Genomic DNA, 26681 nt, shown 5'->3' with positions numbered 1-26681 from the left:
TGTGCTGGTACTGCGTTTGTAGAGTTGTTGGCTGGTGGTGCATGGGTAGCATGGGGCACAGTCCTCAGCCAAGAGCAGGGTGTCTGTTACACCCTGCTGAATGGAGCTGGGGGCTGTGGGCTCTGTCCCTGCCTGCAGCAGCTCACTGGGCTGCCCCTCCTGTCTGTGTCAGTGTCTGGGGCTGGTTTCACATTTCCCAGCTTCCCTGGCTCCGCCCAGGTGAGGAGCTGGCAGTGTGTGTACTCTCCGGAGAGGAGGTGGTGACATGGAGCAAAGCAGTTTGCTTTTGGTTGATTTCTTTTTTTTTTTAGCAGCCCCACTGGGCCCACCCAAATGGGCTGTTCTTGTCATTCTCCTTGGGGTTTCACACCTTTGCAGGGTGTTCTGGTGACCAGGTGTGGGAGGTGGCCTGACTGCACAGTGTGGAGAACAGAGCCCTTGAGTGGCAGCTGCTCCTCTGTTGGAGTCCTAGCTTTAGCATCAGTATTATCAATTACTTCTTCAAAAGTACTGCAGGAATCTTCAAGAAAAAAACACCATATTAATTCATCTGCTTCAATTCTTGAGGATTATATTGCTGTGATTATTGGCAGTAATGGAAGGTAAACCCTTCACCATGAGAAATGAGGTTTTGTTTGTTGGAGGTGAAGATTGCTCAGATTGGATCCTTTTTTCCATATTTGTGTGGTTGCAGATTCTCCTTTTTGTACCTTCAGCACTGCCAATCAACCTGTAAAAGAATCTTTTCTCTTGACGTGCTCATTCCATTTTGCTGTAATAGTGCATATTAGCAGTAAAAAAAGCCTAAAGCAAGTTATGCATATTACTGCACAGTATCTGTCCAAAGGAGACTGATCTTTCTTCTTCTTGTCTTTACCTATTACATGCAAGGTGACTAAAGATTTTGTTGATAATGAACAGTATTTAGCCAAGAGGCAGGTGAGCACTTCATTTGTTCCTGAAAGAGCCCTCCCTGTTGTGTTTGTGCACCGTGTCCCTCAGATGTATGCTTGTGGCACATCCTCCAGTACTTTACTTTCCAGCACCCTTCGGGGGGAGGCTCCTTCCTGCCACCTGAGGTCTGTCACTTGTGTGTTGGGTGGATTGAGAGCCTGGTCATTTTGGGACTAAGGTTGGGTGTTGTAGCTGGATTGAGGGCAGCCTGTACAGCACCTGCTGATTGACTCCCCAGATCTGAGATTACCCCAAAAGGTTTGTTGGCCTGGACTTTGTATTCACTCTGCCACATTAAAAATTTGCAAACTCAGAGCACAGTCTTACCCGTACACTGAATCTCTGCTCCTACTGTTTCACCATTGTCCCTTTTCTTCATCTGTTGTGTAACTTCTTCATGCGAATGTGTTCCTGCTAATGAGTGTGTAGAAGTCATCAGACAGCTCCTGTGTGGGTGATGGTGCTGTTTTAAATCGATCACTTCTGAGTACTTGCTACTGAAATATTCCTGGAGTGTTTCTGGAATGTGGCTGTTTTCATTTAAGTATTTCCTTAAGTATCACTTTGACTTTCATGATTGTTGGTCTTAGAACTGAGGACTGGCAGTGGCAGGTGGATGTGCACAGCCTGGTCAGGAGGCAGATCGCTGCATGTGGGTTCAGAATCACTGTGTTGGGTTAATTAACTGGGGTAGAGTGGGAGAGCTCGTTTGCCTGCAGCACTGGAGAGGGGATGAATAGCAGCCTTTCAGAGAAGGAGGCAGCCTTGGCTGTGACAGCAGAGGATGCATTGCAGGAAGGCTGTGATCCTCAGCGTGCCAGAGGCCCAGGGAAGGAAAGGTCTCAGCACATGAGTGGAGACAGCAGCAGAGACATAGCAGAAGATCCTACATCTGAGAGCTTCCCCTGTGGCAAATACCTGGCAGATGTAATCTATTGAGGCAGTGTAGAGGAGCAGGTAGAGGAGGCAGGAGCAAATCCTAGAGACACTGGCTTGTTTATTATTGCATTTTCTTTTCTGGCAAGTGCAGTGTTGATGTTGAATAAGGCCAGCAGAGAACTTGTAACTGTGTTGTTCTGAATTGATCTGATTTGACCCAAAATGGCTTAGGCAGAGGTCTCTGTATAGTGACAATTTCCACTGAGGGTCATGGTAGTGTTTCCTTTCTCTGTGACCTTCTCTTTGTGGTTGATTTGGGTTGATGGAGCTGGGTTAAATGGAGCTAGGTGTGCTTCTTAGGATAGCCTTCTTCCAGAGTTGGTCTCAACAGGAGCTGGCTGGTGTTGCTGAGCATCGTATAACCCCTCTGGAGAAATGAGCTGTTGGAGGCCTTGCCAATGTGCTACTGTGTGATCCATGAATCTCTCACACACGTGCTCTCTAGTTCCCTCCCTAATTTATATGCCACCATTCACAGATGTTCCTTTCCCACTCCAGTCATTTCTTTGCCCACTTCTTTGCCCAAATAATCACAATATTTTTAGTATCCATGTATTACTGTAGGATTATACCAAGGCTTTTCTTTTGTAGGAAGCAAAGGGTTCTATGCACAGTTAAAGAGATTAATCTCTCTGCTTAAATCCAGGCTGCAAAAATGTTCCCCTCATTGCATCTGTAGTCTGTTTTGCTTTGTAAAACTGAACAAGGCTATAGTATGTTTGATGCTGACTTTCAGGAGTATGGTGTACTCATATTGTGAGCCTGTTTATTGAAGTCCGTGCACCATGTAAGTAAGCATGGAAAGGAAACTAAGGTGTGTGTGATTGATGAATTCACCTCACTGCTCCTCTTAGGAGGCTTCCTCCCCACCCAGGACTATGAGCATCTAGTTGGAGTGGATCATGTAATATAAATTTTTTTTTCTTCCTTGGATTAATAGCATCTTGATGGAGATAGACTCCATGGAGTAGTAAAGCACATGGCAAATTTGCAACTGTCATGAATGCAGCACTCTCCAAAGCTGTGTCTCTTGAACCTTCTTTGGACAGATGAAGTATCTTGAGCATGTATGTCCTGGCAGAGGGAGCAAAAAGAAAGATTCCAGATTTATCTCATCATTGCTAGAGGACCAAGGTGTTGCTGTAGCATCTCCCCCCTGCCCTGCAGCTTCCAAAGAGACATCAGCCAGCATTTCAGGCATTTTCTTTCCTCTAGCTAATGCTTGGCACTGCCAGCTCCCAGCCCTTGCAGCCTAGAGCTTGTGAAAACCACAAAGCCTCAGAGCTGGTGAAAACCTCATCTGCATCGAGTCTGTATGGCAGGTAAAGGTAGAACAGTGTTACAGTGGTGTGTTGCACTGGGAGTAAAGAACTTTATTGATTATCAGCCCTGCAAAGAGGCAGACTGATAAACACCTTGGGCATGGGTAGAGTTGCTATGTCACAACACTGATTTTCTCAGTTCCTTGCTTTGTGGAGCACTGATTTCTGAACCTGTTTTCCTTTGGTTTTTTAGTACTTGTGGTTTTAAGAACACTCACTACCATTTTTCTGCTGTCCAACTTAAGAAGCATGTCATTTTTATTTATACTTTATTTACACTCAGTAGTCAATGATGAACAAAACTACATAGTGAAGATACCTTTTTGATTGTTATCTCTGTAGCTGAAAGAACATGTCTTTTCTGGGCTGCTGCTTAAATCTTCAGTTTATAAAGTGTTAATAAAGACTTGAGTTCAACTGATGTGTCTTCTCATGTGACAGAGTCCTAAATATTTCTGTCAGTGTTTGTTTCACTGGCTACAAGATTGCTTTTATTAGTTCTGTTCAAGCATGAATAAAATAAATTCTAAACGGATGCAGGATGCATCCTTTGAAGTTATGGCTCCCTAACCATGCTTTGAGGGCCAGAAAAACCTGCTTTGGTAGAAAACCTTAGTCTTCACGCTAAATGCCATTGCACCACGTGCGGAAGGGTTCCTTGGGTTGAGTAACACAGCTCACTCCTCATTTTGGTACAGTCACAGCTGGTGACTTGGGCAGGACAGGGGGGTACCACAGTGCACAGGGACGGCCTGTGCCCACTACCTGTAGTATGGGGCTTGGGGTGTAGCAGCTCAGAGGGGGAGAACAGGGTGTATTGTATGGGCCAGAGGTGGATGCTGAGGACTGAAACAACATTTTGGGTGCTCAATGGGACTATACACTGTTCCATTGCGTATGTGGGTCAGGGTCAGATTTAGGGTTTTGCAAAGCAGGGAGCTCAGCATGAGAGGTGTGGCACGACTCAAATCTCAGAGCTGCTCTGCCACGAGGACAGTTGTGTCTAAGATTGGGGCAGGCTTTTGCCGTAACAGGAGTGCTGGCACTGTTCCCTCCTGTGCTGCAGCTGGGGATGTCAGGGTGCGGCCGTACAGCCTGGAAAGCTGCTGTAAAGCTCAAGTTCTCACTTGGAGTGTTGAATTTGTTAGCATTGCCCAAGGAACTGGGTCCAGAATGTTTGCAACCTTACCTCTGGAGAGCCCAGGGGATGCTCAGAGTGGAGGAGATGGTCTGGATGTTTGCCTTTTGGGTCTGAACTAGGTCAGGACAACCACACCAGCCTTTGCCACTCAGACGCTGGCATGGCGACAGAAGTGGCTTTCCGGGAGCAGGCAAACACCCGAGCATCGCTCCCACCTGGCAGGTGTTAGGATGGTGGTGCGTTGCAGAACTGCAAAATACGAGTGTGCGGATCGCTTCTCAGTCTCCAGTAGATGGGGCTGTTATTCCTGGTTTGTCCTTATCTCGGCCGCCGCTGGCAGCGTGGCAGGAGAGTCGGACAGAGCCGACACCCGGGGAGAGAAGGTACAAAGCTGGCCCTGGCCTGGCATTTTGACTTCCTGTACCAGAATGGTGCCGTCTCACAGGGACCATAAGATACTTAAAAAAACCCCAATCAACCAAAATCCTACTATTTTTCTATAAGTGTCTGAATGTTAAACTTGTTGCCTCCATGCTCAGCTGCAAACCTTGATCTTGATTTTAATTTCCCGAAGGGAGCAAGTGTGGGATGCTGCTGGCTGCAAGTGCTCCTAGTTGAAGAAAGTCCGTGTTGGAACCTTTCTAACTCATCTTTTCTGTTTGGTTTATTGCTTCCAGCATTTTCTAGAATGACTTGTCTTCTCCCTAGTACTCCCAAAGCTCCCAGGTATACAATTCACTGCACCTGTTGGCTTTGTTTATGTATGAAAAAATTAAGCAGCACATGCAGACAGGGAATCAACTGTGTGCCATTTCCCCCCCCCTTGTTATTTTGCTGTTAGAGGCTCTAATTTGAGTGGAAAGATTAAAAAAAAAAAAAAAAAAAAAAAGGCAGCACCACTTCCCTCTCTGCAGCGTCTTTTCTGAAGGCTCCTTTAAGCCACATTCCTGCTGCCAGCTGAGTAGGGTTTTATGAGCCCCAGGTGCCATGGGTTGAAGTGTCTCCTACCATTTTCTCCCAAGGACAGGTGTGGGGCAGGAGTGAATGTGCTGTTGTCTTTTCTTCTCGGCTTTGTGAGGCAAACCCACTTTGTCTGCTGTAAGCAGCCAGTGGTTCTCCATCATCTCTCTCAGAAGGGCTGAGAAGTCTAGCAATTAGTTTTTCTGATTTCAAGGGTTCAGCCCTTTGAAAAAGTTTGGGATAAAATTCAAGTCATACTTTGTTTCCCTAAGTGTGTCTTGGATTCCTCCTTGACTCCTATGCTGCCCCTACTTCTTGTTTTAAATTTTATTTTTGTTCTGTGAAAGCTACATGTCTGTGTTTATTGTTTCAAAATGAGAACTGGGATTTCTCAAACCATACCTTGAATATAGAAGAAGGAACTTCATAAAATGCCAAATCTGAGACTTGTGATTTAAAATATGCCAAGTTATCAACTCTTGAGTAGTGCCCCAGTGGGTTGAGTGCTCTGTGAAGCCATTCTTTTGTGGCCTGTGCTGTCTCTACTCTCCTAGGATCCAAGGGATGGAGCTTGCTCTGTTAAGGTAAGTGTCAAGCTTCTGCATTTCTTCAAATTTTATTTTAAATCTTCTACCATTACAAGAACAGTGGATTGACCTTCCCTTCTAGTGTCCATTTGGTAGGCACTGCTCTTCTGCTGATAATTGCAACACAAAATACGGAGGGGAGCAGTGAGTGCCTCCCATGGGGCAGTGTAAGCCCGAGGGGAGCAGGGTGGGCATCAGGCACAGAGCAGGTGCCCTGTTGCTCTCCAAGGCTGGGGTGAGCTCAGCAGCTGCTGGAGCTGCTCATGCAATATACTGCTGGTACTATAGGGACCCCCGTGGCAAACGTGTGCTTGGCACATCTTCCTGGTTAGGTGAGATTTAAGGGACGCTGTCTAGGATGCATCTGGGTGTTGTGGAGCCCCCAAAACTGCCCAGAGGCTCCCTTCTCACCTGTGGCTGGGTGGAAGAGTAGTCTCACAAATAGTTTAAACAGATGTTACTTTCAGAGGCTCTGCCTTGCCTTCTATGTTCTTTCCTCTGAATTCAAAGTCTGGTGGTGGCAGGAAAGAGGAAACCCTTTATTTTAGGTGGAGATTTGTTTTTTCTCCTGGACTTTGGGTTGGAGGAGTACTGTGAGCAATGTATGTCTGGTTCATCCCGAACAATGGGGTGGTTTGGGCTGTTTGATGGATCACCAGTTCAGATACACTACTTGGCTTCACTGGCACCATGGTAGTGTTGCAGACCCAGCGGTGACTTGTCCTGTTCCAGCACAACTAGTTCAGCTCCTCAGAGCCAGCCAAAGACCATTAAAAGCTACGTACCCTCCAAGTTACTGGCACAGGCATTTGGGAGGACATAAAGTGCTGAAAGGGCATGTGAGTGACACTGGACTTTCCCCAGAGATGGGTTACAACAGATTTCCACCCTTTCTGCTCAAGGGAATTGCTTTTGTCCACAGGTCAGTGCTCAGGGCAGTGCTAAGCCAGATGTTTACCCACTGCTGGCTCTCTGATGCTGTGGCACAACCCCATACTATGTGGGCATGAAGACAGAGGTGTGGAAAGTTGAGCAGAAGCTGCAGAGAGTTCCCCAGGCAGAGCTGGAGCTGCTTGTGAAGAAAACCTTGCCAGTGGCTCATTTGTTACATTTGCAAAGGCAGTGTCAAAATGCTGCGGCAGCCTTTTCCTCCAAAAACTGCTGGGCGTCTTGAGGAGCAGAAGCTGAGTTTGTCAGGGCCCTCTGCAAAAGCCCTGCAGCCCTGGCCTTGGAGCTGTTTCCATGCTGCAGCAGCTGCTGATGGAGCTGGGGGACCTGCAAGCCGCGACGGTGCTGCTGTGGTGGCAGTGAAGCTCCGTTGATGTTCAGGCAGTGTTTGTGCTGCTCTGTCCAAGCTGCTGTAGCAAAGTGCTCTGGCTAATGAAGAAGGCAAGATTTTTATTATGGTGGTGGCGTTTTTTCCTCTCTTCCTGGTCCTGAGCCCTCCAGGTACATTATTAAAATAAATCTGATAATAGCCTTCATATTCTGAAGATCCTGAACATCTGCCAAGGCACTGAATTATTTACTGCTGCTGCTATCCAAAAAAACCCAGAAGTCCCATATGTGTGAAATGTTTCTTAATTAGATGAAGGTTTGGATCTGGAGGCTTTTGTAGGAAAAGCCTTGGCTCCTCCAAACAACTTTGCTATGAGGGAGGGAGAGAGAATGGAGGAAGGAGGAGGGCACAGCTGCTTGGGATGTTTCTGCAGCTGCTCTTCCCTGGAAAAATGAGTTAGTAATGCCATTAAAATAATGTTCCACCTCCTACTAACCTTATCTGTACACTCGATGGCTGTGATGGTTTGTCTGTCCTCAAGCAGTCCAGGTAACAGGGCTGCGCCTCTATGGTTGTTTTCATTTTATTTTCAACTGAGCTGAAGTTATTTTTTCTCCCTCCCACATTGCCAGGAGAGGGATGACATTGGCAGCTTGTGCAAGCATTGCTCAGTTCCTAATGGAGAAGCTCTCCTGCTTTTATATCCTGCAGCTGTTTCCTTGAAAAGCTTTTTCACTGCCTTGTACAGCAGTGTTGGGTACAGTGTGCCCTTACCCCCACGCTGGCCCTAAGACAGGTGCAGGGCTGTTGAATTTCTTACCCTCTTGATTTCCCAGCTCTGTGAGCTGGGTTAAAGGATGCTAAATCCCACTCTTGTTGCCTTGGGCATGAGCCTCCAGGGAGCACAGCTGAGCTCAGCACTGGGGCTTCTTGCGTCCCACTTGCTCTCCTGCCTGGGTCTGGTCCCCAGGAGGTGGAGAAGACTCTCAGTGGTTGTCCTTTTCCTCCCCTTGGCTTCTCTGCTACCTTCAGGTGACTTTTGTCCACTTGGTCTTTCCGGGGGGTTTGAGGCTGATGCACATGAAGCCTCTGCTTGATGCTGGGAAATGGCATCCATCTCTCCATCCATCCCTCCCTCCTTCCCTCCCTCCCTCCCTGTCGGCTCTCCTCCCTCCACCTGCGTGCTTGGAGCACCAGCTGCAGAGAAATCTCTGTGCTTCAGTGCTCTCTGGTTTTTCTGTCAATCATGAAGGAGTGGTGCAGAAAATAATACCAATTCTGAAACATTTTAAAAATCCACTCATCTTGATCTCAGTGCCTGAAACACAGACATGTGGGAGCTTGGTGACTTCTGTTTGCTGAGGTCATGGAGGATGTGGGTATTCCCTGAGTAGCACCATGTGGTACCAATTTAAGATTTAGAGACAACGCTCACAAGTGAGTTTGGATGTTTGTAGATGTCTGAATGGAATGGAACCCCAGGGAGTTGGGTGCTGTGACTGCAGCAAAGCCAAGCCTCCCTGCATTAGCTCAACACAGCATTGTGTTGGTATAGTCCGTTTAAAACACAAGGCTGAATTCTGAGTCAACATTGATGACTACATTGTGTGAGAAATGGGCCAGGACCTAGAAAACCTGGGGTTTCAGAGTCACTTTTTTCCCCAGGGGAAAACTGAATCTGAGCATTTGGGAGTGATAAAGCCTTGGCTGCAGATGAAGCCAGGCTGCCACCTGCCAAAGGACAAGCTGCTGCCTCAGGGCTCAGGCAAATGGAAAGAAAACCATGACAGAGAGGAAAAAAATCCCCACGGCTGTCAGGCTGAAGAGCTGATAACATTGCATGCAGCATGAATCAAAATGGGGGAAATCGCTCTTTTAAAATCTTTTGGCAAGCACTTCATTTTTTTCTTACCAGGACATTGCTGCTTTGAAGAGATGTGGTTTAGAGAGGTAGGGGGGTCAGGCTCCAAGGTCCCTGTCTGACCTGCTTGAGTGGCAGCAAAAGCGCTGATACATGGCTGCAGAGAGGGGTCAGAACATGCTGGGGTGCAGGAAGATGGCAGACCTGCTGTACCCACAGCCTGCTGAGGTCAACTCAAGGGCCCACAGGACATTACGTTGATTCTTAGCACATCTTCACCAGCACAGAAGCCACTCTGATGCTCCTGACACTGTCAGAGGCCCTGCCTCGCTGGGCTTCTGCCAGTGCTGGTCTGTGAATGTCCACCTTTGAGCGGTGCAGCTGTTTCTAGAAATGACCCATTGGCTTCTCTGTATTTGAAAGCAAAATGCAATCACCTGATTTTTGAAGAAATTCTGAAGTCTCCTTTTATCTGTCTCTTGCTTGTATTTCCTGGAAGCAATTTAACATTCTGGTCTCTTTTATAAGCCAAAGATATCAAGAAAAGAGCTAGGTCTCCATGAATAAGCACAACACAGTATTTAAGCTCCTAATTCCTGTGAGGCAACAGATACTCAAGTGTTTTTCTTGGGTTAGACCTTTAAAGGGAAATCCTTTTTGAATCTGCCTCATGTCCGACCTAGCCAGACTCCTTTGCTCAGCTCCTTGAAGGTGGACATTCCCAGACTGGCACTGGCAGAGCTCCTGCCCAGCCAGGCAGGAGCTCATGGGGCTCCTCAAGCTTGTGGGACAGGATAAACTGATAAAATCCCAGTCTCCATCGCCAAGAATTTTTTCTGTGTGTCGGGAAGTGGTTTTTGGTTGTCTTCCTTGCCTGGATTTGTCAGAGGAAGTTTCTCAGCAGGTGCTGGTGCCAGTGCAGCTTGTGACCCTTGTCCCTGCAGTGGCTCTTGTGGTGTCTGGAGCCTGTCTGTAGGTGAGAGGTTTCTTTAGCTTAGATGTGCAGCTGACAACCCTCCTTAGCACCCTGAAAGAAACTAAAAATCCATCCCCAGAGCTGTTAACTGGTACAAGAAAACCCTCTCCCCTGTCCATGATCAGAGAAAGGTTCCAAAGAAGAAAAGAGGTGGATGACACACAGGACCTCTGCAGCTCACATTTTCAGGCAAGGTGACAATTTTATTTCTGTGGAGGTTCAGAATGTGTGATAAAGGGCTTTGCCATAGTGCAGGGTTAGCTATAGGATCAGAGGATGAAAGCTCAAGATGATCTTGACTGCTTGTTTGGAAAAAGTGAGGTTATCAGGAAAAAGAATGCTGTCAGTAGTGGTGGCATTCAGTGCTTGTTTCCCTTTCTCTCCCTGGAAAGCTTCACATAAGCTACCTGAAAATACAAGTTCAGGTGTTTCAAATAGTTCTTTTGAAAAGAACTTACAGTCCTTCTGCAGTAAAAAGCTTTTTTTTCTGCTTTGGAGAAGCCAGGGTGCCTTGGTACTGAATACAAAACCAGTGTATGCTTTGCATTCTTTCCTGGGTTTCTGAGCAAACCTGTTTAATGGTGTCTACTGTTTTCTGTTCATTGAGAGTACAGAAAGCAGCTTGTCCTGTGTACAGCTGAGCACATTGTGATAGAAATGTCTGAGTTATGTTTTCTACCCTAAGAGAAGAGTGCACGTTGTTATCCTCTTCACAGCTCATGTTTAGCCACGTTTTGCAAAATGGTCCTTTTAATTTTTTTTATTTTGCTGAGATTCCTGTTCATCAGTAACACTGAGCAGATGCTCTGCCTGGCCATGAAAACTAAAAACTGATGCCCAGGAGAGCTCCCTGTTTAAAACCAAACCTCTGATGAGTAGAATAATAAAATAATTAAGCTTAGAAATTTCCTTGTTTTTTTTATCAAAACCTTTTGGATGCAGTGTTTGAGCTAGTGGCAGTACAAGACGTGAAAAATTTGCAATGCAGAGGGTTCTTCTAGTCATCTATGAATGCAAGCTATAAGCTGTGTGAGATGTTACTAGGAGGCTCCCAGTACTTACCACTGAGCTTTTATCTTTTTTTTTTTTCTTTCCCCTTGAAGTTAGACTGAGCCCTGGAGAAAGATTGAGATGGACATAGTCTTTCAACAAATGTTAGGGGGTTGGAAATCAATGCTCAGACAAGGGCTTTTTGCTGTTTCTAAGAATGGAAAAACAGGGATGAAACCAAACACTACTGAATATTCCAGTGAGTTTGTGGCGTTTAACCTTCAGTTGCACATGAAGAACTGGTAAATGGACTCAAAACTCCAAGACAGGGACAATCATTTCAGTCAGTATGAGGAGTGAGGGTTGGCATTTTTACACCTTTCACAACTGCTGCGCTCTGACAGAGGACCCCATTGTGGATTGAAGGCAGGGAAGAGAGTTGCCGCTGGTCTGCAGGAATTGTCAGGCTGATACTATGGCCCTGGTGTCCTAGAGTCTCTGAGCTTGCAAAAGACATTGATCAATGGGTGAACTGAACATATTATAATTAGAGATAAACAAGCCATGACAGAGTAATTAGCTAATGGGCAGTTGTGAGCTCCAGAGATGACAAAGTGCTTTGGAATGCTCCATATTATTGCAGGTCTGATTCAGGGGCCTGATGCAGAGAGTATCCAAATCCTGTAATAGTTACTCATCTGGCCTAAGTCTGTCTCTGCTTCTCTGGCTTTCAAAACCTGTCTGGAGTTCTTTATGGCTCCTTCATATCTCTCGTTGCCTTTATTTGTGTGCACAGATGCATGCACACACACGTTTCCAGCCTCTTTCTGTTTTCTAGCAGAGGTGAGTGAGATCTGAACCCACATTCTCCCCTTTCCAAATTGTGTTTCAGTGTGAGCTGAGGAGTGAAGAGGAGGAGACCCCTCTTCCTTGATATGCAACCATTCCCTAAGATAGCAAAATCTGCAAGGCAGACAAGCTGTGCTGAAATCAGGGCACTGTGTTGTTTCTGTGATATCCTGCTGGGTTAGCAGGCTGGCAGCACCTTCCCCCAGCACTTTCTGATCAGTCTGACACCTGAAAAGAAAGATGGGGGACCACAGCTTCTATCTCCTGGAAAGGACCTTCTCTTGTCTGACTTTTGTCCAGTTCAGTGACCGGGTATCTCTGCAAAGAGCTCACCACAGCCATGTTGCATCAGCAACTCTCACGGCAAAGAGGCAAGGCAAGACCTTATCTGTGGGACCCATCAAAGAGAAATGTCCTTCCAAGCCCAGGAAAAAAATCTGATGAACAGCTTCTCTCATGGAGGCTCCCTGGGAGAACGACCAACCCTGACCATAGCAGTGTTCTGGGAACAGCCAAATTGATTTTGAGCTGTGCACCAGGAACAGCTATTTCTAGAAACAATCCATTGACTTCTCTGTATTTGAAAACAAAGTGCAATGATTTAATTTTTGAAGAAATTCCAAACTCTCCTTTTATTTGTTTCTTGCTTGCATCTCCTATAAGCACTCTCTAGGGCTCTGGTCTCTATCATAAAGTACAGACATCAACAAATGAGCTAGGTCTCTATTTTCAAGTAAGCATAGAACAATATTTAAGCTCCTAATTTCTGTGAAAAAGCAGATGTCTAAAACTTTTTGTTGTATTAGACCTGAAAGACTGAAGCCTTTTTCCAGTCTGCCTCATGTCTGACCTGACTGCTTTTCCCAGCTCCTGAGAGGTGGGCATTCCCAGGCTGAAGGTCAAATGCTCTGTGCTGTCAAGACATAGAGGAGAAATAAGTTATTGAGTTTCTTGTCCTGAACAGCATTCCACAAGATTTATGGAATTTAGTAGAAAAAAATTCAAAGTGAGGACCTTTTTAAATCCAAATATTTCAGGTTTAGCAGAACTGTTACTATCTATGGTTATGGATTTGAAAAATTTTATTTTTTTATAGACATTTTTATGAAGAACAACGTATCTGAACACCAGATCTAAGCTGACCAGGATGGGTTTATGTCAACAACAGGAAGAAACTGTCAGTGTAAAAGAGCAGGTCAACCCAGAGAAGGTCTGTCCCAGAATCCTGGGAAGTCCTGTAGATCAGGATGATACTGTTCTTAAATTGCACCAGGAATTTCTAACTGGTTATAATCAGAAACTAGGCCAAGGCAGTGTTAGTCTCTCAGTTGTGCTGCATGGTGTTGCTAGGCTAGGAATCATATCCAGGGATTGAAATAATGGTGCAAGCTGCTGTCAACAGACTGTGAAAGGAGGAGAAAAGTGGGAACCTAGAGAAAGCAGTGGTGAGATTGAAACAAAAAGGTGGAAGTTTGGAGGAGGTAGACTGTCATAAGGGACAAAATGCAGCTGACGAAATCTCCTCTGGTAGGAATCCTCTACTCCTAGTAGCAGCTGCCTTGTGGCTGAGCAGGAACACTCATTTTTTTAAAGAATACTAAATTCTTCAGGCAGAGGAACAACAGAAAAAACCCACAAGAAACCTCTGTTTAAATGACAGGTAAACTCACACCACTTTTATTAATTAAAGAAGCCTTTGAAAGGACTGGCAAGCACTTGCTCCACAGAGCAAGGTCACTGCTGTTAGTGGCCAGAGGGCTGTGTCCTGTGTGAAGCAGTTCAGCAATATCATGGCTGATTTTTGTTCTGACTGCCTCCCATTTCCCTTCTGACAAAAATCAGCACAGCCTTTGGGGTTACAACTCTGAAGTACTACTAAGTGTCTAAACAAATTTATATTAGAGAGTGTTGGATAGATACACACCACCATGAGTGGATGTCCAACATGCAGGAATCGTTTCCTACCAAAACTACAACAGTTCATGCAGTTCACGTATTCTAATGTCAAACAGGAGAAACTTCACTGAGGTTATCGAGCAGCCCGTGGGTAGCATGGCTGCCCTCTCCCTCTTCCAGGAACTGGTCCCAGTGGGTACCCCCATGGCCTGGGCTGGCCAGGGTAGGGTGCCCGAACACCCAGTGTCCGTGGCTGTGTCACAAACACTTGTGATGGTGGGGTGAACGCTGCTCCTCTCCCACCGGCCATGGGGCTGCCATCCAGGACTTCTCCTCTGCCTGGTTTCCTGACCGGGCTGGTTCCATTCAGAGACTCTATTTTCTTGTCTAGAGCAAAGATTATGAATGTTATTTTCTTGGGAGCAAACACTGCCTTTCATCCTCTCCCCGGCGGCTGCTGTTTCTCTGTGCAATAACCAGTGTCTGAGGATTTGTGATTGAGCATCTGAGTGAAGAAACCAGGACTAAGACTGTTCTGCCCCCACTCAACAGCCGGTACATGTCTCTGCTGCCCAAGCCCTCTTGTCAGGTTCTTACTGATGCATTTATAAGACATGATAATCCTACTAGCCAGGCATGGGGTGGTCACGGGTAATTGCTGATTTTAGTCTTTATTTTCAGTGCACTCAAAACACTGCCAGCACTATTTCTGATAAAATGAATGCCTTGGGTCTGCTCTGGAGGGAATCTGTATTGGGTTACTCTGAACCTTCCAGTTCATCTCAGCCCATCTAAATTCAAAGGGGCTATGGTGGCACTGGTCTGTTTTTCTCACCTGTACCAAGATAAAATCAAAATCTTTCAAGTGATTTTCACAAATGAGAGATGGAAGCTCTAGCAGTCAGGAAGTGGCTGGTTGAGATCGAGCCTGAAGGATCCATTTTCTTTGAAAATACCCAGATCCTGAGTGCTAATGCCTCCTCCTGCTTCTTTCTGCCCAGTCATGGACCCCCACAGCAGAGCTTACACGATGCATTTATTTACCCTAAGACCTAACCCAATCCTGTGAAAAGTTTCAGCCTCATTCATGATGAATTTTCCAATGAAAAGCTCAACTCAGGAAGGAAAAGTCTGACTCAGCTCATCAGCCCAGAAACAACACTGGAATTTAAACGTTGCTCCCAGAATAAATTGCTGGTTTCATGACCAGCATGGCTAATAGTTGGGGGGTGAACCATAATTTTGGATTACAATTCCCACTGTAACAAGCCTGTGTGAGATATAATCTAGTCTAAAAATGTGCCCTTCCTGGGTTTCCATTGGCAGGTGGACTTCTGTGAGAGGACAAAATCTGTGCTAATTATACTCATCCAATCCCTTGCTAAGGTGTATCCCTCCAGTTTCTCAATCCTACCCAGTCACTTTGGTGGCTAAATGAGCCTTTTCAGAAGTGTTATGGGGAGATTGTTTAATTTTTACCTTCTGCTTGTTTAGGGGGACTTTCAGTCTTCATACTTGGTGTAAGTAAATCCTCCAGATCTTGCAGCATAGGGTTGGTACTGGCTTTGTTGTTTCTCTTGTTTTTCTCCTCTTCACGTTGCTGCATCAATGAAAACCATTTGGTTTAGTTAAAAACTGCAGATGTAATCTGGGAAATGGTGACCTGGTGTCATGTTTGCCTGGCTAAGTGTTTGTTGGGGTGAATGGATCTCTTTACCAAGTTCAAGGTGCTGAATCTTGGTCCAGTGACCAAGTGTTTCTGGGAAAGAAAGTACATCCCAGGCAGGACTGGAAAACAATGGCTCTGCTCCTCTCAGGGCAAAGCACTTGCTGATTACATGGTTTAGGTCTGTTAGGCTGTCTGTGTGTTGCTGCAGCTACCAATCTGCCCTCTCTGGTGTATTGGTTTGTTTTAAATATGAGCTTCTTGTGAGAGAGGGTGTCAGGGATAAATGCCAGAGGAAGAAGGAGAAGGTACAGCAGCATAGGGATGGAATGTAGGGCTGTCTTTGGCTTTACTTGCATACAACTAGTGGTGCAAAAGATTTTCTTCAGATAGTAGAAGGAATCTGTACTTTTGTATAGCGCTGAGTCCTGCCGTGTGATCCCTTTAGCCCTGATCACAGCCAGGCTGTGCAATGAAATAGACCAAGTGCCCCAAAGTCCCAGTGTGCTGTAGCACTTGTTCAGCTCTTGCACCAAGGCACTTAGTTTAAGATATGTGCATGAGTGATTAACTCTGCATTGGAGCATTTAAATATAATTTATGGAGTCCCATTTCTCAGCACTCACATCCTCACTTTTAATGTTGCAGCCATCTCTGCTTTATGAGATGTTTGGCTTTATGTGGGACTGCTTCCTTGGCTTAGATCCTGTCCTGTGCCAGTAAAATGGCTGATATGAGTCCTTTGACGATATCACATCCTCTCCTGATGCAAGGCTTGATCTTTTGGGCACATCTATGTCATACAAAGCAACAACTAGAAAACCCTGGAGGAAACTGATGTTGCCAGATCAGCACAAGCCCTGGTACCAGGACACCTTTGCTGTTTCTCATTAAGACTCATTCTCTGAGCAGAGCCTTGTTTTTGCAGGTATCCTTCTGGCAGACCTAGTTCAGGAACCCTTGTGTTATGGTCCTCTACATGTTGCAACTTCTCACAGTTCTGGATATCATGAGGCCCAAATCCTACCTTGCTAGTTCAAGTCATTGCATCTGTCTATATCTTGCTTTTCCCACGTGCACAGCAGAAACAGCCTCCTCTGTAAGGTGTTTTGAGAATCAGTGGTAAAAAAAAAAAATGTAATTGCCGTATTGTTCATTATGGCTCTTTGCTCTTCAGCTTGTACAAAATCTGGCTGTGGTTTTCATGGGCTTATCATTGCTCCTGGTAAATCTCAGACACCAAAGCATTGCCTGAACTTCGAGGTAACTTAATTTTGTACATGGAAAACACAGTTTATGGGAAAGCCAACAGTAGTTCTGGTGTATGAAATAGCAGGCTGTTATGGGATGTGACCACTCTGTGCAGCTAGACATTAAATGCCCTCAGAGGGGACTGAACAAGCATAAAATACATCATCATCTTGTGTTCAGAAGTGAAGAGGGATTTAAAAGCATATGCTACACATCAAAATTGAGGTGCATGGTATTTCAAAGGCAGCTTTGCCAGATCAATACCTACCATTTGCATTTTCTTCTTCAACTCTGCATTGGCTCGCTGATACGCTTCAGACACAGCATTCAGGTAATAGATGGCGAGGCTGGAAAAGAAAGCATGTTGCTGTAGTGATAGGATCAGGGGAAAGAGGAAGTTTCACAAGAAGGGAACGTGTAATTTTTTGCCTACCTTCTAATACCTAGTTTTTCCACCAACTTTTTCCGAACTGCTTTTAGAGGCTCAAGGTTTAGGAAGAATTTGGGCTGCCTGTGGTATGGTTAGCTGAGATGAGCTGAGCCCATCCAGTAGCTCAGTTCTGCTCAAACAGAAGAAAAATGACCACCCTGCCCTCGTGCGTCCACCTTGGCTGGCCATAGGCTCCCTTTGCTTCCTTTGCACCAACCGTGGTGAAACCAGGCACCAGCCTTGAGATGCAACTGCCACCAGGTAACACAGGGACCTTAGGAAAAAACTAGGAAACCGGGAAAATAGTGGTGGAATAAGGCCTTGACCCCTCTTTTGAAAAGCAGTGCCCAAGGAACAGTCCTCCTTCCCCCTTTTCTAGGACCAGCTGCATCCTCTGTCCCCAGACAGGGCCCTTGAGAGTGAGCAGAGACAGGAACAGAGGGCAAGCAGAAGCCAGATTGGAGTAGAGCCACCGGCTTTTGTTTTGATCCCGTCTTCTCCAGAAAGGGCACGCCAAAGCCAGGGGAAAACTGAGCCAAGCTGGAGGGAACTGAAAGGCAAGCGGGGATGGGAGAGGGCATGCTGGCTGCCAGCCTCTGGCACACAGGGAGGCTGTGTTTTCAAACATGCCCAAGTGTCTGGGTCTGTCTCACCACCTCTGACACTCACCAGCCAGTAATATTTTGGTAGCAAAAAAATGTCTCCTCCTGCTTTTGTGGAGTGCTTTTATTTTTCTAAATCATAACCATCATCTGTTCAGCAACTCCAAGCCATTCCCAGGAAAAGAACCAGCCATTCAGTTCACTGCTGTAGTTGTTTGCGTTTTTTAAAAATAAAGTAGAAAATCTTCTTAGAAAAAAAAAGGTAGGGAAAGAAAAAAGGTTTCCAAACAGTTCATAACCTGCCTGTGTTTCTCCAGCCACGTTCAACATCCTCAAACCATACTCAAGGATTTCATCAACTGAGTGCCTGACCCTAAGCTCAGCAAGGCACCATGTACTGGCATGTTGGTTTCCAGGTGTCAGATCAGGAAGCAGTGCTTAGAATTGCCTTTCTTGAGGCTTTTTACAGGGGTCTGTCTAGAGGAAACACATTTGCCTCCTTTTGTGTAACATTAACCCAAAACTCAGTCCTGGTGATCTAGGCTCTCTGTCCTGAAAATCCTCTTGGAAATTGTTTTTTCTTTTTGTTCTTCTGTAAAGATGTGATAGTTTTATTTCTTCTATGTTATCAAGCTCATTGCCTAGAAAATATTACCTTGTAATCAGGGCTGTGAATAAGAATGGTGTTGATAACACACCAGTGTTTTGTGTTTTGCTAATTCTTGTTTATCCTAAGTCCAGCAAGGACCTTTGTTTTTGTCTCATGCTCTGCCAGTGAGGAGGTACACAAAAGAAACTGGGAGGGGGCATAGGTGGGACGTGTGACCTGAACTGACCCAGGGGATATTCCACACCATAGAACATAATGCCCAGTATATAAACAGGGGAGTTACCTGGAATGGGGGCCAATCTGGTTTTGGGAAGGGGGGGTCTGGCATCCATCAGTGGGTGGTGAGCAACTGCGTGTCACTTGTTTTTCCCTTTCTATTATTATTATCATTTACCATTATTACTATATTTTACTTTGATTACTAGACTGCTCTTATCCCAACCTACAAGTTTTGGTTTGATTCTTCTCTCCATTCCACCAGAGTGGGGGAGAGAGAGAGGAGACTGAGCAAGTAGATGGGAAGTGCTTAATTTCCAGCTGGGCTTAAACCACGGCAGCCCTCTTCTCTGATGTACTGTGTCCCCAGTTCTGGTTAGAGTGTGGGTCACTGTGCTTTTCTAGCCTGCATAGAAATTTTAATTTTTCCCCCTTCTTGATGCAGTAAAATGCTTTGTCCTCTGCCAGGAAGCTCTGCAGGCCACAACTTGATATTCTACTCTCAGCCTGAGTGGGATTAGGTTATGTGCCCATGGACACAATATCTTTCATTCTTCTTTCTCTTTATTCCTTATTTCCCTTGTCCTTGGGCAGTTAGAAGCAGGACAGTAAGCTTGACACTCGTGCCACTCACTGAACCCCATCATTGTTTGCGACCAGGAGCTAAGAACTGAAATAAATAGAAGATGTGTTTTGGATTGCACGTGGAAAAAAGAGAAGGGGTTTTCATGGCTAGAGAAAATGACTTAATTCAGTCCATAGAAGTGGAAAACAGGTTTTTTGAGAGGCTGCAACAAAATCAACAGACCATCTATTTACAATCCACCTGTTGCTCTTTGTAGAGGCTATTTTTATTTAGGCTGGATTGTAGGTTGCCTTGCCTGCTGCTTTGGGAGCTTCTGGCTCTCTGCTCATCAGGACTAAACAAAGCTTTTGCATTTCCCTGGTTTCAATCTCTTGAAAAACTGGATGGGGATCAGCACAAGGACTAGCTCCAGCCTGACCCTGTCTGCCTGTCAGCACCACAGCAGAAGCTGAGGATTTTCAGAGACAAGGCAGGAAACTGGGGACTCAACCAAAAAGGAGAAAAGGACTAAAAATTATGAAACCACCTTGTTTGGTCGCTGTGATTGTATCTGGGATTATCACAGGCAAGGTGAGTATGTAGATAACAAACAGTGCCTCTGCAAGACACCTGATGCTCTTGGGGCATGCAAGAGCACTGCCAAAGGGCCGTAGGTCTGACTGGTCCAGGCACCATGGGGGAAGCCAGTTCTTTAGGGCTGTGACTCTCTCAGGAGCTGAACAACTGGAAATCAAATATGTGATACATACAGGCCATACAGGCAGTGTATTTGCGTGGAAAATGAAGATGTTTTGGGTAACATGGACATAAGGTATCTCTCAGTTCTCAGAGGGGAATCAGGGCAGAGACAAAATGGTGTCTCAAGGAGAGATGGACTGATGGTAAGGCTGTGGTGTGCGAGTAGCCAGCACTGAAAAGGTGTGATAAAAGGTGTCTCTTCAACAAATAAACTGGATTTGTGCTGTTACTTGTCTCAGCTGTCAGTGGAGAAAAGAGCAGGAGATTGTCACTGGAAAAAAACCCCATTCTTTTCAAAGGTATTACTCTCTCCCATCAGCTTTTTTGAATGTTGCATCAAAGCCTCAGAAACCTGGCCTGCAGCCCTTTTGTAAAGGTGGCCCATTTGGGCTGTTCTGTGGTCTTCATTTTGTCTTTGCAATGGCATCTGGCAGTGCTGCTGTGAAGCCCACAGGAACAGAGTTTATATAATAATAATAATATACAATAATAATATACAATAATGTGCTTGGCCATGCTGGGGATGTGGTGTGAGGCTTCTTGTCTCCTGCACACACCTGATCTGATCCGTACAAATGTAGCATCTGCCTGTAGAAGTTACAGTAACTGATCATCCTTTTTAGGTTAAAAAGGGTAAGTAGTTTGAGGCAGGTAGAGTGGTGACATGCCATTTTCAGTTTAATTAGGATTTTTCTCATGTTGTTTGTATAAGAAATTTTGTATGGAACTTGTAATTGACATAATTTAATGGCACTACCTTCATGTAGCTATTCAGAATGGAGCACCACAGTGCCCTAGGGCAGCTGTACTGGCTCAGCCCAGAGGATCATCTCCAGTGTGTGTGGATACCCCAGGAAGAGTCAGTATAGGAAGCTCTGTATGTAACAGGCTCCCCAGCTCTCTCCCTGTCTCCCATTGATTAGTCTGAAGTGTTCAGAACTGCCTACAGAATTTGGCCACAGGTCTCCTACTCATTTTGATAGCTATGGAAAACCTCAAGAACAGTGCCAAAAATATCTTTTCACAAAAAAGAAGAGCTGATCCTAGTACTGCTGGAGGTACTGGGGATTTAAGTCTGGTTTCAAAGCTGAAATGATCAAACAGCACTAAAACAAATACCAGATGTATTATCTGGAAAATGAAAAAGTAAAACCCCCCAAACCCAAACAGAGCTCACAACTCTTCGTATTTTTGGAACACGTTATTTTTGAATGCCCTGTCTTGGCTGTGCTCTAAATACCACCAGCTGTGACAGGAATTGCTTCTCCAAAAGGCACCAGGCTGAGACTGTCCATTTATTTCCTGCTGGCTACAGAAAATTTCTCATATGGAAGCTGCAACAGCTTTGATATCTACAAGGCTTCTGTCAGCAATGCATTCCATCTACAAAGTTGTGTTTAATTGGGTCAGGTAACTAAATTTTGTGAAATTGGGTTAGGCGAAGGTAAGGGGGCTAGGGAGCATGTGTCTGCTCTAATCCATGCAGTTATCTCAGCAGAAGATGTATCCCAGAATCTCACTAGCATCCCAGAATTTTTTTTTCAACCTTCTCCCCCAAGCCAGGCACATAATATTGCGAGGAAAACTTACACCATGAGCAGAATTGCAGGTATGATCAGTCCTGGATTTGCCACATAGCTGAAGATCTTGGCAACAAAAACTGGAAAATCAAGCTCGATGGTCTCTTGAATGACATCATACATCCTTTTCTTTCCACTGGAAAGACAAACAGCCAGTTAAGGAGTGTAGGTGTCTCCTGGAGGGACAAAATGGCTCCTAGTCTCATGGTGCTAAGCAGAAGGTTTCATCTCTCTTTCAGTGAGCATCAGCTTGCTGTTGGCCATCAAGGAGTTTAAAATGCCTTTATTTTAAATTATCTATTGGTCCATTCATTCCCTCCCTGCCTCCTCCTATTGATTATACAAATAATCTTTGCTAGGCCAACTTGCTCCTGGAGTCAATATGTTTATTTCCACACTTGACTCCTTTATGAGTCCTGACTATTTATGCCTCTGAAATAGATAAAAATCTACAAGGTCTAGTAACTGTACATTTCTGATGGATATCTTGTTAAATTTGGCCTTTTCATGGTAGAGATGACTTTCCATATGCAAATTCCGGCTTTCTGAAATAATGAGCCAACTTGAAGAGCTGCTAAGTAATGACAAAAATAGCAAGCTGTGATTATTGCTTAATACGAGACTCAGTGAAAGAGTAATTTCAAACAGGACTGATAAAGCAGATGAGACTATTCTGTTTGAAAGGAGAACAAATCTGTAAAGGGCTGGATTACGTAATTGACCTTCTTCTCTCCCCAGCATCTCTGGGTCTGGGAATCCAACCCTATCAGTGCTATTCCTCCTTTTGAGGCTTGGTGCCTCCTGGGAGCTTGCAGGATTCCAGTCAGGATGATGTTGAACTCTCTGTCTTGATGGTGAGAGTCAATAAAGAAAACTTGGATAAACAGTATCCCACCTACATCAACTGCCAGGAGCCCACGAGAGCTGAGCTTTCAGTTGAGCTGCCAAGGGTCTGAATCAGGCTGAGTGGCTTTTGAAGGGTTGATTGGGAATTGAAATAGCTCTTTCACATTGCAGATTAGTCATCTTCAAATGATAGTGTGCGTGCAACAAGTTACTTGTCAGATCTTCTGACATTATTCGTTGACACCTGTCCTTGTTATAGAACTGAGGATATTTTGGTCTCTTGCCTTTCCCCCGAGTCTTTTAGCTTTCTGATGTCATTCACCGTCAGCAAGCAGATAACCTAAAACAGTGCATCTACAAGAACAATGTGTTCCAAGCTGGCTCCTTGCTGAGTCAGATTCAGCAGGCCCAGGAAATGGCGTTATTCAATCAAATTAGACTTTATTGGCATGTTAATCCAGTCCACTGAATGCTTTGTGCAGTGCTGATTCTGTCCTAATTAAAAGAAAAAAAAGCCCCGCAACATTTAAAAAAACCCAAACACCAAAAAAAAAAAAAAAAGGAGGAATTTTACAGGCTCACTCCTATCCATTTCCTGGTATTTGTCAACTAAAGTCAACATGTAAAATGCCTCTCATGCTGTGGGAGTTCTTGTCTCTGTGAAGGAGACTTTGGACTCATTTTGTTTCCACAATGTTCCAAAGAGCCTTAGGGATGCTCCTGTTGGGTTTTTTTGGGTTTTTTTACTGAGGGCTGCACCTTGCTGTCCCACTCCTGCTGTTCTCCGGTGCTTCCATCAGTGTGTGCTGGGAAAACACTGGGAATCACGTAGCAGAGGAGAGCAGCAGACAGGAGCAGGTTCAATGCTCCCAGCTGATGGTTTATAGCCCATAGCTGGACATGAGCCTTTGCCTCACATTGCTAAGGATTTAAACATTTCATCATCTCTGCTGGAGTCCAGTCCTTCTAACTACAGGAAAATAATCCCATGTACCAGAGAACAAAAATGTCCTTTTTGGTGTTTTGGTAGTACCTGAAAGGTCCACAGTCAAAGGAGGGAGGCAGGGACATGATGGTGTAAGCTACAGGCAGGAGGCTGAGGAAGAGGATCAGCAGCAGCAGTCCCATGTAAAAATTGTTAGACTTGGATGCTTTGAAGACTCTTTCATGAGGGACATTGCTACTCATAACAGCCCAGCACTGAAAATACATGGAGGTTAATAAGCGCAGCACGTTTATACCCACGAGCCCTGGTGCATAAAAGGATCCCATCCTGAAAAGGAAAAGAGGACAGGTGCTGTTTTTTGAAAGACTGGAAGGTTTACTCTTTTCAAGAACAGAAAAAGAGGTGTTCGTTGGTGGCAAGTTTGTTCACAAATGAAGTGTGAGTGGGCTGATAGGTGCTACCCCTCTGCTCCCACAGTAGAAGCCACCTGCATCCATAGGGTATGGTTATGGTATGGTTATGGTATGGTCCCCCTCACTTAGGACCAGACCTCTCAGGGGTCGCAAAGAAAATTTTTCAGTTTGTGACAAACATTTATTGGAGATGGCTTGAAAAATGTCAGGTGAAGGTAACCAGCAGAGAGAGACCCACTTTTATAGTTAAACACAGAAAGCCAATCAGTCAGAAAAACCAGAACTCAAAGGTTTATCTAGTTGGCTTGGATGCTTTCTAACTCCACTAACACGTATTCTAAAAATGGGGGGGGAGGGGGGTGTGTGGAATAAAAAAAAGGAAATATCTTACCAAATCATTCCCTGGTTGAAAACCAAACCCAGAACATTGCCGCTAATGTCAAACTCTGCGTAGGATGGCTGTATGGGGAAAGAAAGGAAAGTGTGTTGTTGCTAGAGGTACCTGCTATTGTTTTCTGCTGGGTGTATGACGCTTATTTAAAGCTGTCAGGCAGGGATTCCTGGGAGGGCTCCTGCTGTGTGCACACTGCTTGAATGACCAGCAGCAGTGTGGGGAAAGCAGAATTGGAGCTACTGTGCTGTGGGCTGCTGCTTCTCTCTTGGCTTGCTGAAAATTGGAAAGATATATGAAGGTGCTTAGAGCTGCTCTGTGTTTCGCTCTCCCTGTTAATATAACACCAGCTGTGAGCATGGCACGGGACTACGTTTAAACTCCAGCTGCTGGCTGGCTATGGACTCGTTCTACCCTAGTAAAATATTGACTCTTGAAGCAGTGATAATTAGGAGCTGGTGGGCAAATGCTGCGCTGGATTATGTCCATGTCCCTGGGTCCAAGCTGCTGAAGAACAGGAACAGAGGGCAAAGGGAAAGAAATATGAGGGAATATATGACCTGATGGGTATCAGGTGACAGTTTACTCTGCGCTAGCTGATAGGTTGTTCCATATAAAGCAGTATTTTACCTATCTGATGTGGGTGCTAATGGTGGCAGGTTCAGAACAGGCTGGTCTGATCTATTGGCAGTATTCGTTGTTTTATAAATTATTATTTTGTTAGATTTACCTATGATGAAGCTATTTCTTCTATATATATTGACTTTTGTGCACACAAAATTCAGGTGATTTTTGGCGGATGAAACTACATGTAAAGATTTTCTTGTTATGTTTTCTCGAAAAAAAACTACTTTTTTTTTTTTAACTGCAATGCAGAAAACAGAATTCTAAGAAATGATAAGTGATGTTCTTGTATCTTTGGAATATCCTTTGTGGTATGTGTGCTTTTCATGCCATTTGCATTTACTTAATACTGTCAGCAATTCATAAAGTTGAAGATGTTTGTGCTTTATGATGAAAACTCAAGGGAAGCCTAGTCAGAGTCTTGCTTAGCTGACTGCTCACAGCTTTGGGAAGGGATGGATGTAAACATTGTTCTCTTTGTTCTTTTGATTCTGGTCCATTTCTACATTAAATCTTTAGCTAGAGGTTAATATTGGCTTCTTTTTTGCATGAAAAAAAGGACAACTTTCAGCATCTGCTGTCCTCTGCCTTGAGTACTCCTGTGTGAGAAGGCTGGGTTAAACAAGAAGCTTGCTCACTATCTGCATTAGAAAAACACATCTAAAATTGTCCTGGTGCCAATGCCGAGGTTGGGTTAGATGGCTGTCAGCAAACCTTCTTTGCCCAAGCAATGAGAGTAATTTCATGCTGCTTGGCTGCTGGGAGGACTTCCCTAGGCCACCCTGGGAAATGTCCTCTGCCTCCCTCAGAAGAAACACAAAGAGGTCCACAAGCAGCAAAATGCCTGTTGTGCCCCACCTGCTCTTCCTTGCACAAAGCCCTCCTCTTTGCTCTTCCCCAGATGACTCCTGGGAACTCTCCCAGTATGACAGCTAGGTGGTGGGTGCACTGATCCACTCATAATCTTGCAAGGTTGTTTTCATCTCCATCTGAATCCATCTGGTTCCTTCTCCTCTCGTGTGAATCAATGGACTTCCCTCAACCCCTCCATTATTTTCTTCTGTGTTTTGTGCAGCTCCAGTACCGACTGCTCTGGTAATGCAACCTTTATGAATGCCAAAGAGTCCAGTGCTGTTGTGTGTTACACACACATGAGAGGGGAAGGAAATGCTCCTTGTTCCACTGCAGCAGAAGAAACACCAGCTTCCAGCAGTGATCAGAAGACACTGCTGTGAGAAAAGCAGGTTCCTGCCTGAAGGGTGGGCAGTGAACAGGAAGGTCTGGGGCTTTGAAAGGGATATAGAAGGGCCCAAGGTTTTGGGATTATAACAACTGAATGAATACTGGATTATTTCTTTTTAAAGTCAGCTTCATGTTTTAAAGTTCTCAGATGGGGAGGAGAAGTGCATTTTTGTAGAGTTCTTACTGGGGTGGAACTGATAGACTCAGAAAAGTGCTGCATAGACTATGTACACCAATTATATTATCAGGCAAGACCAGATGACCACTGGAAGCATTCAAAACAAATCCATTTGTAGCATTTGACCAAATGGCCCTAACTTGCTTTTATCTTCTTGGCTACAAGATACTGACTCGGCTATAAGATACTTACAAATCCAGCCTCTAGATCCCAGCACCAACAGTAATTCACAAATCTGACAAAGCAAGCTCGGATGAAATCTCCCACCAGAATGGTTATGTAGGTCACCAGGATATCAGACACAGTGAGCCTCACAAACTCCTGCAATTTAAAAGAAGGAAAAAAACCCATTTAACTCCTATAATTTCAGTAGCGCATTCAGGACTGTATTTTTTATTAAGCCATTTGTCTTTATATGACAGTAACCTTCAGAAAAACATGCCATGAGCAAAATCCCCGCCTGTTTTCTAACACTGGCCAGTGCCTAAGCTTTACCTCTGTGCTTGGGAGCTACGAGCTCTGTTACAGCTGTTAGACCTGATAGCTGCTGCTGGCATTTTTGACTGCACTGTGTGCTGTGGCAGCACAGGAAGTGGGAGCAGAATGCT

General features: G+C 45.0%; 1 protein-coding gene across 1 annotated transcript in view; it reads right to left on the bottom strand.

Annotated features, from left to right (window-relative positions):
* Nucleotides 1–13512: 13512 nt before the first annotated feature.
* The window catches only part of TMC2 (transmembrane channel like 2), a 32483-nt gene continuing 19314 nt past the window's right edge, over nucleotides 13513–26681 (bottom strand). Inside the window, exons 15-21 of the mRNA XM_048299984.1 lie at nucleotides 26266–26394; nucleotides 24030–24097; nucleotides 23313–23552; nucleotides 21444–21569; nucleotides 16940–17018; nucleotides 15234–15354; nucleotides 13513–14141 (exon numbers count right to left, since the gene is read on the bottom strand). Of these exons, the coding sequence (XP_048155941.1) occupies nucleotides 13888–14141; nucleotides 15234–15354; nucleotides 16940–17018; nucleotides 21444–21569; nucleotides 23313–23552; nucleotides 24030–24097; nucleotides 26266–26394 (1017 nt within the window). The 3' untranslated portion in view covers nucleotides 13513–13887. The remainder of the gene's footprint in view (nucleotides 14142–15233; nucleotides 15355–16939; nucleotides 17019–21443; nucleotides 21570–23312; nucleotides 23553–24029; nucleotides 24098–26265; nucleotides 26395–26681) is intronic.

Source organism: Corvus hawaiiensis, chromosome 1 (assembly GCF_020740725.1).
Source record: "Corvus hawaiiensis isolate bCorHaw1 chromosome 1, bCorHaw1.pri.cur, whole genome shotgun sequence".
Taxonomy (NCBI): Eukaryota; Metazoa; Chordata; class Aves; order Passeriformes; family Corvidae; genus Corvus; species Corvus hawaiiensis.
The sequence above is the reverse complement of the archived record's forward strand: the minus strand, read 5'-3'. Positions and strand labels throughout refer to the sequence as shown.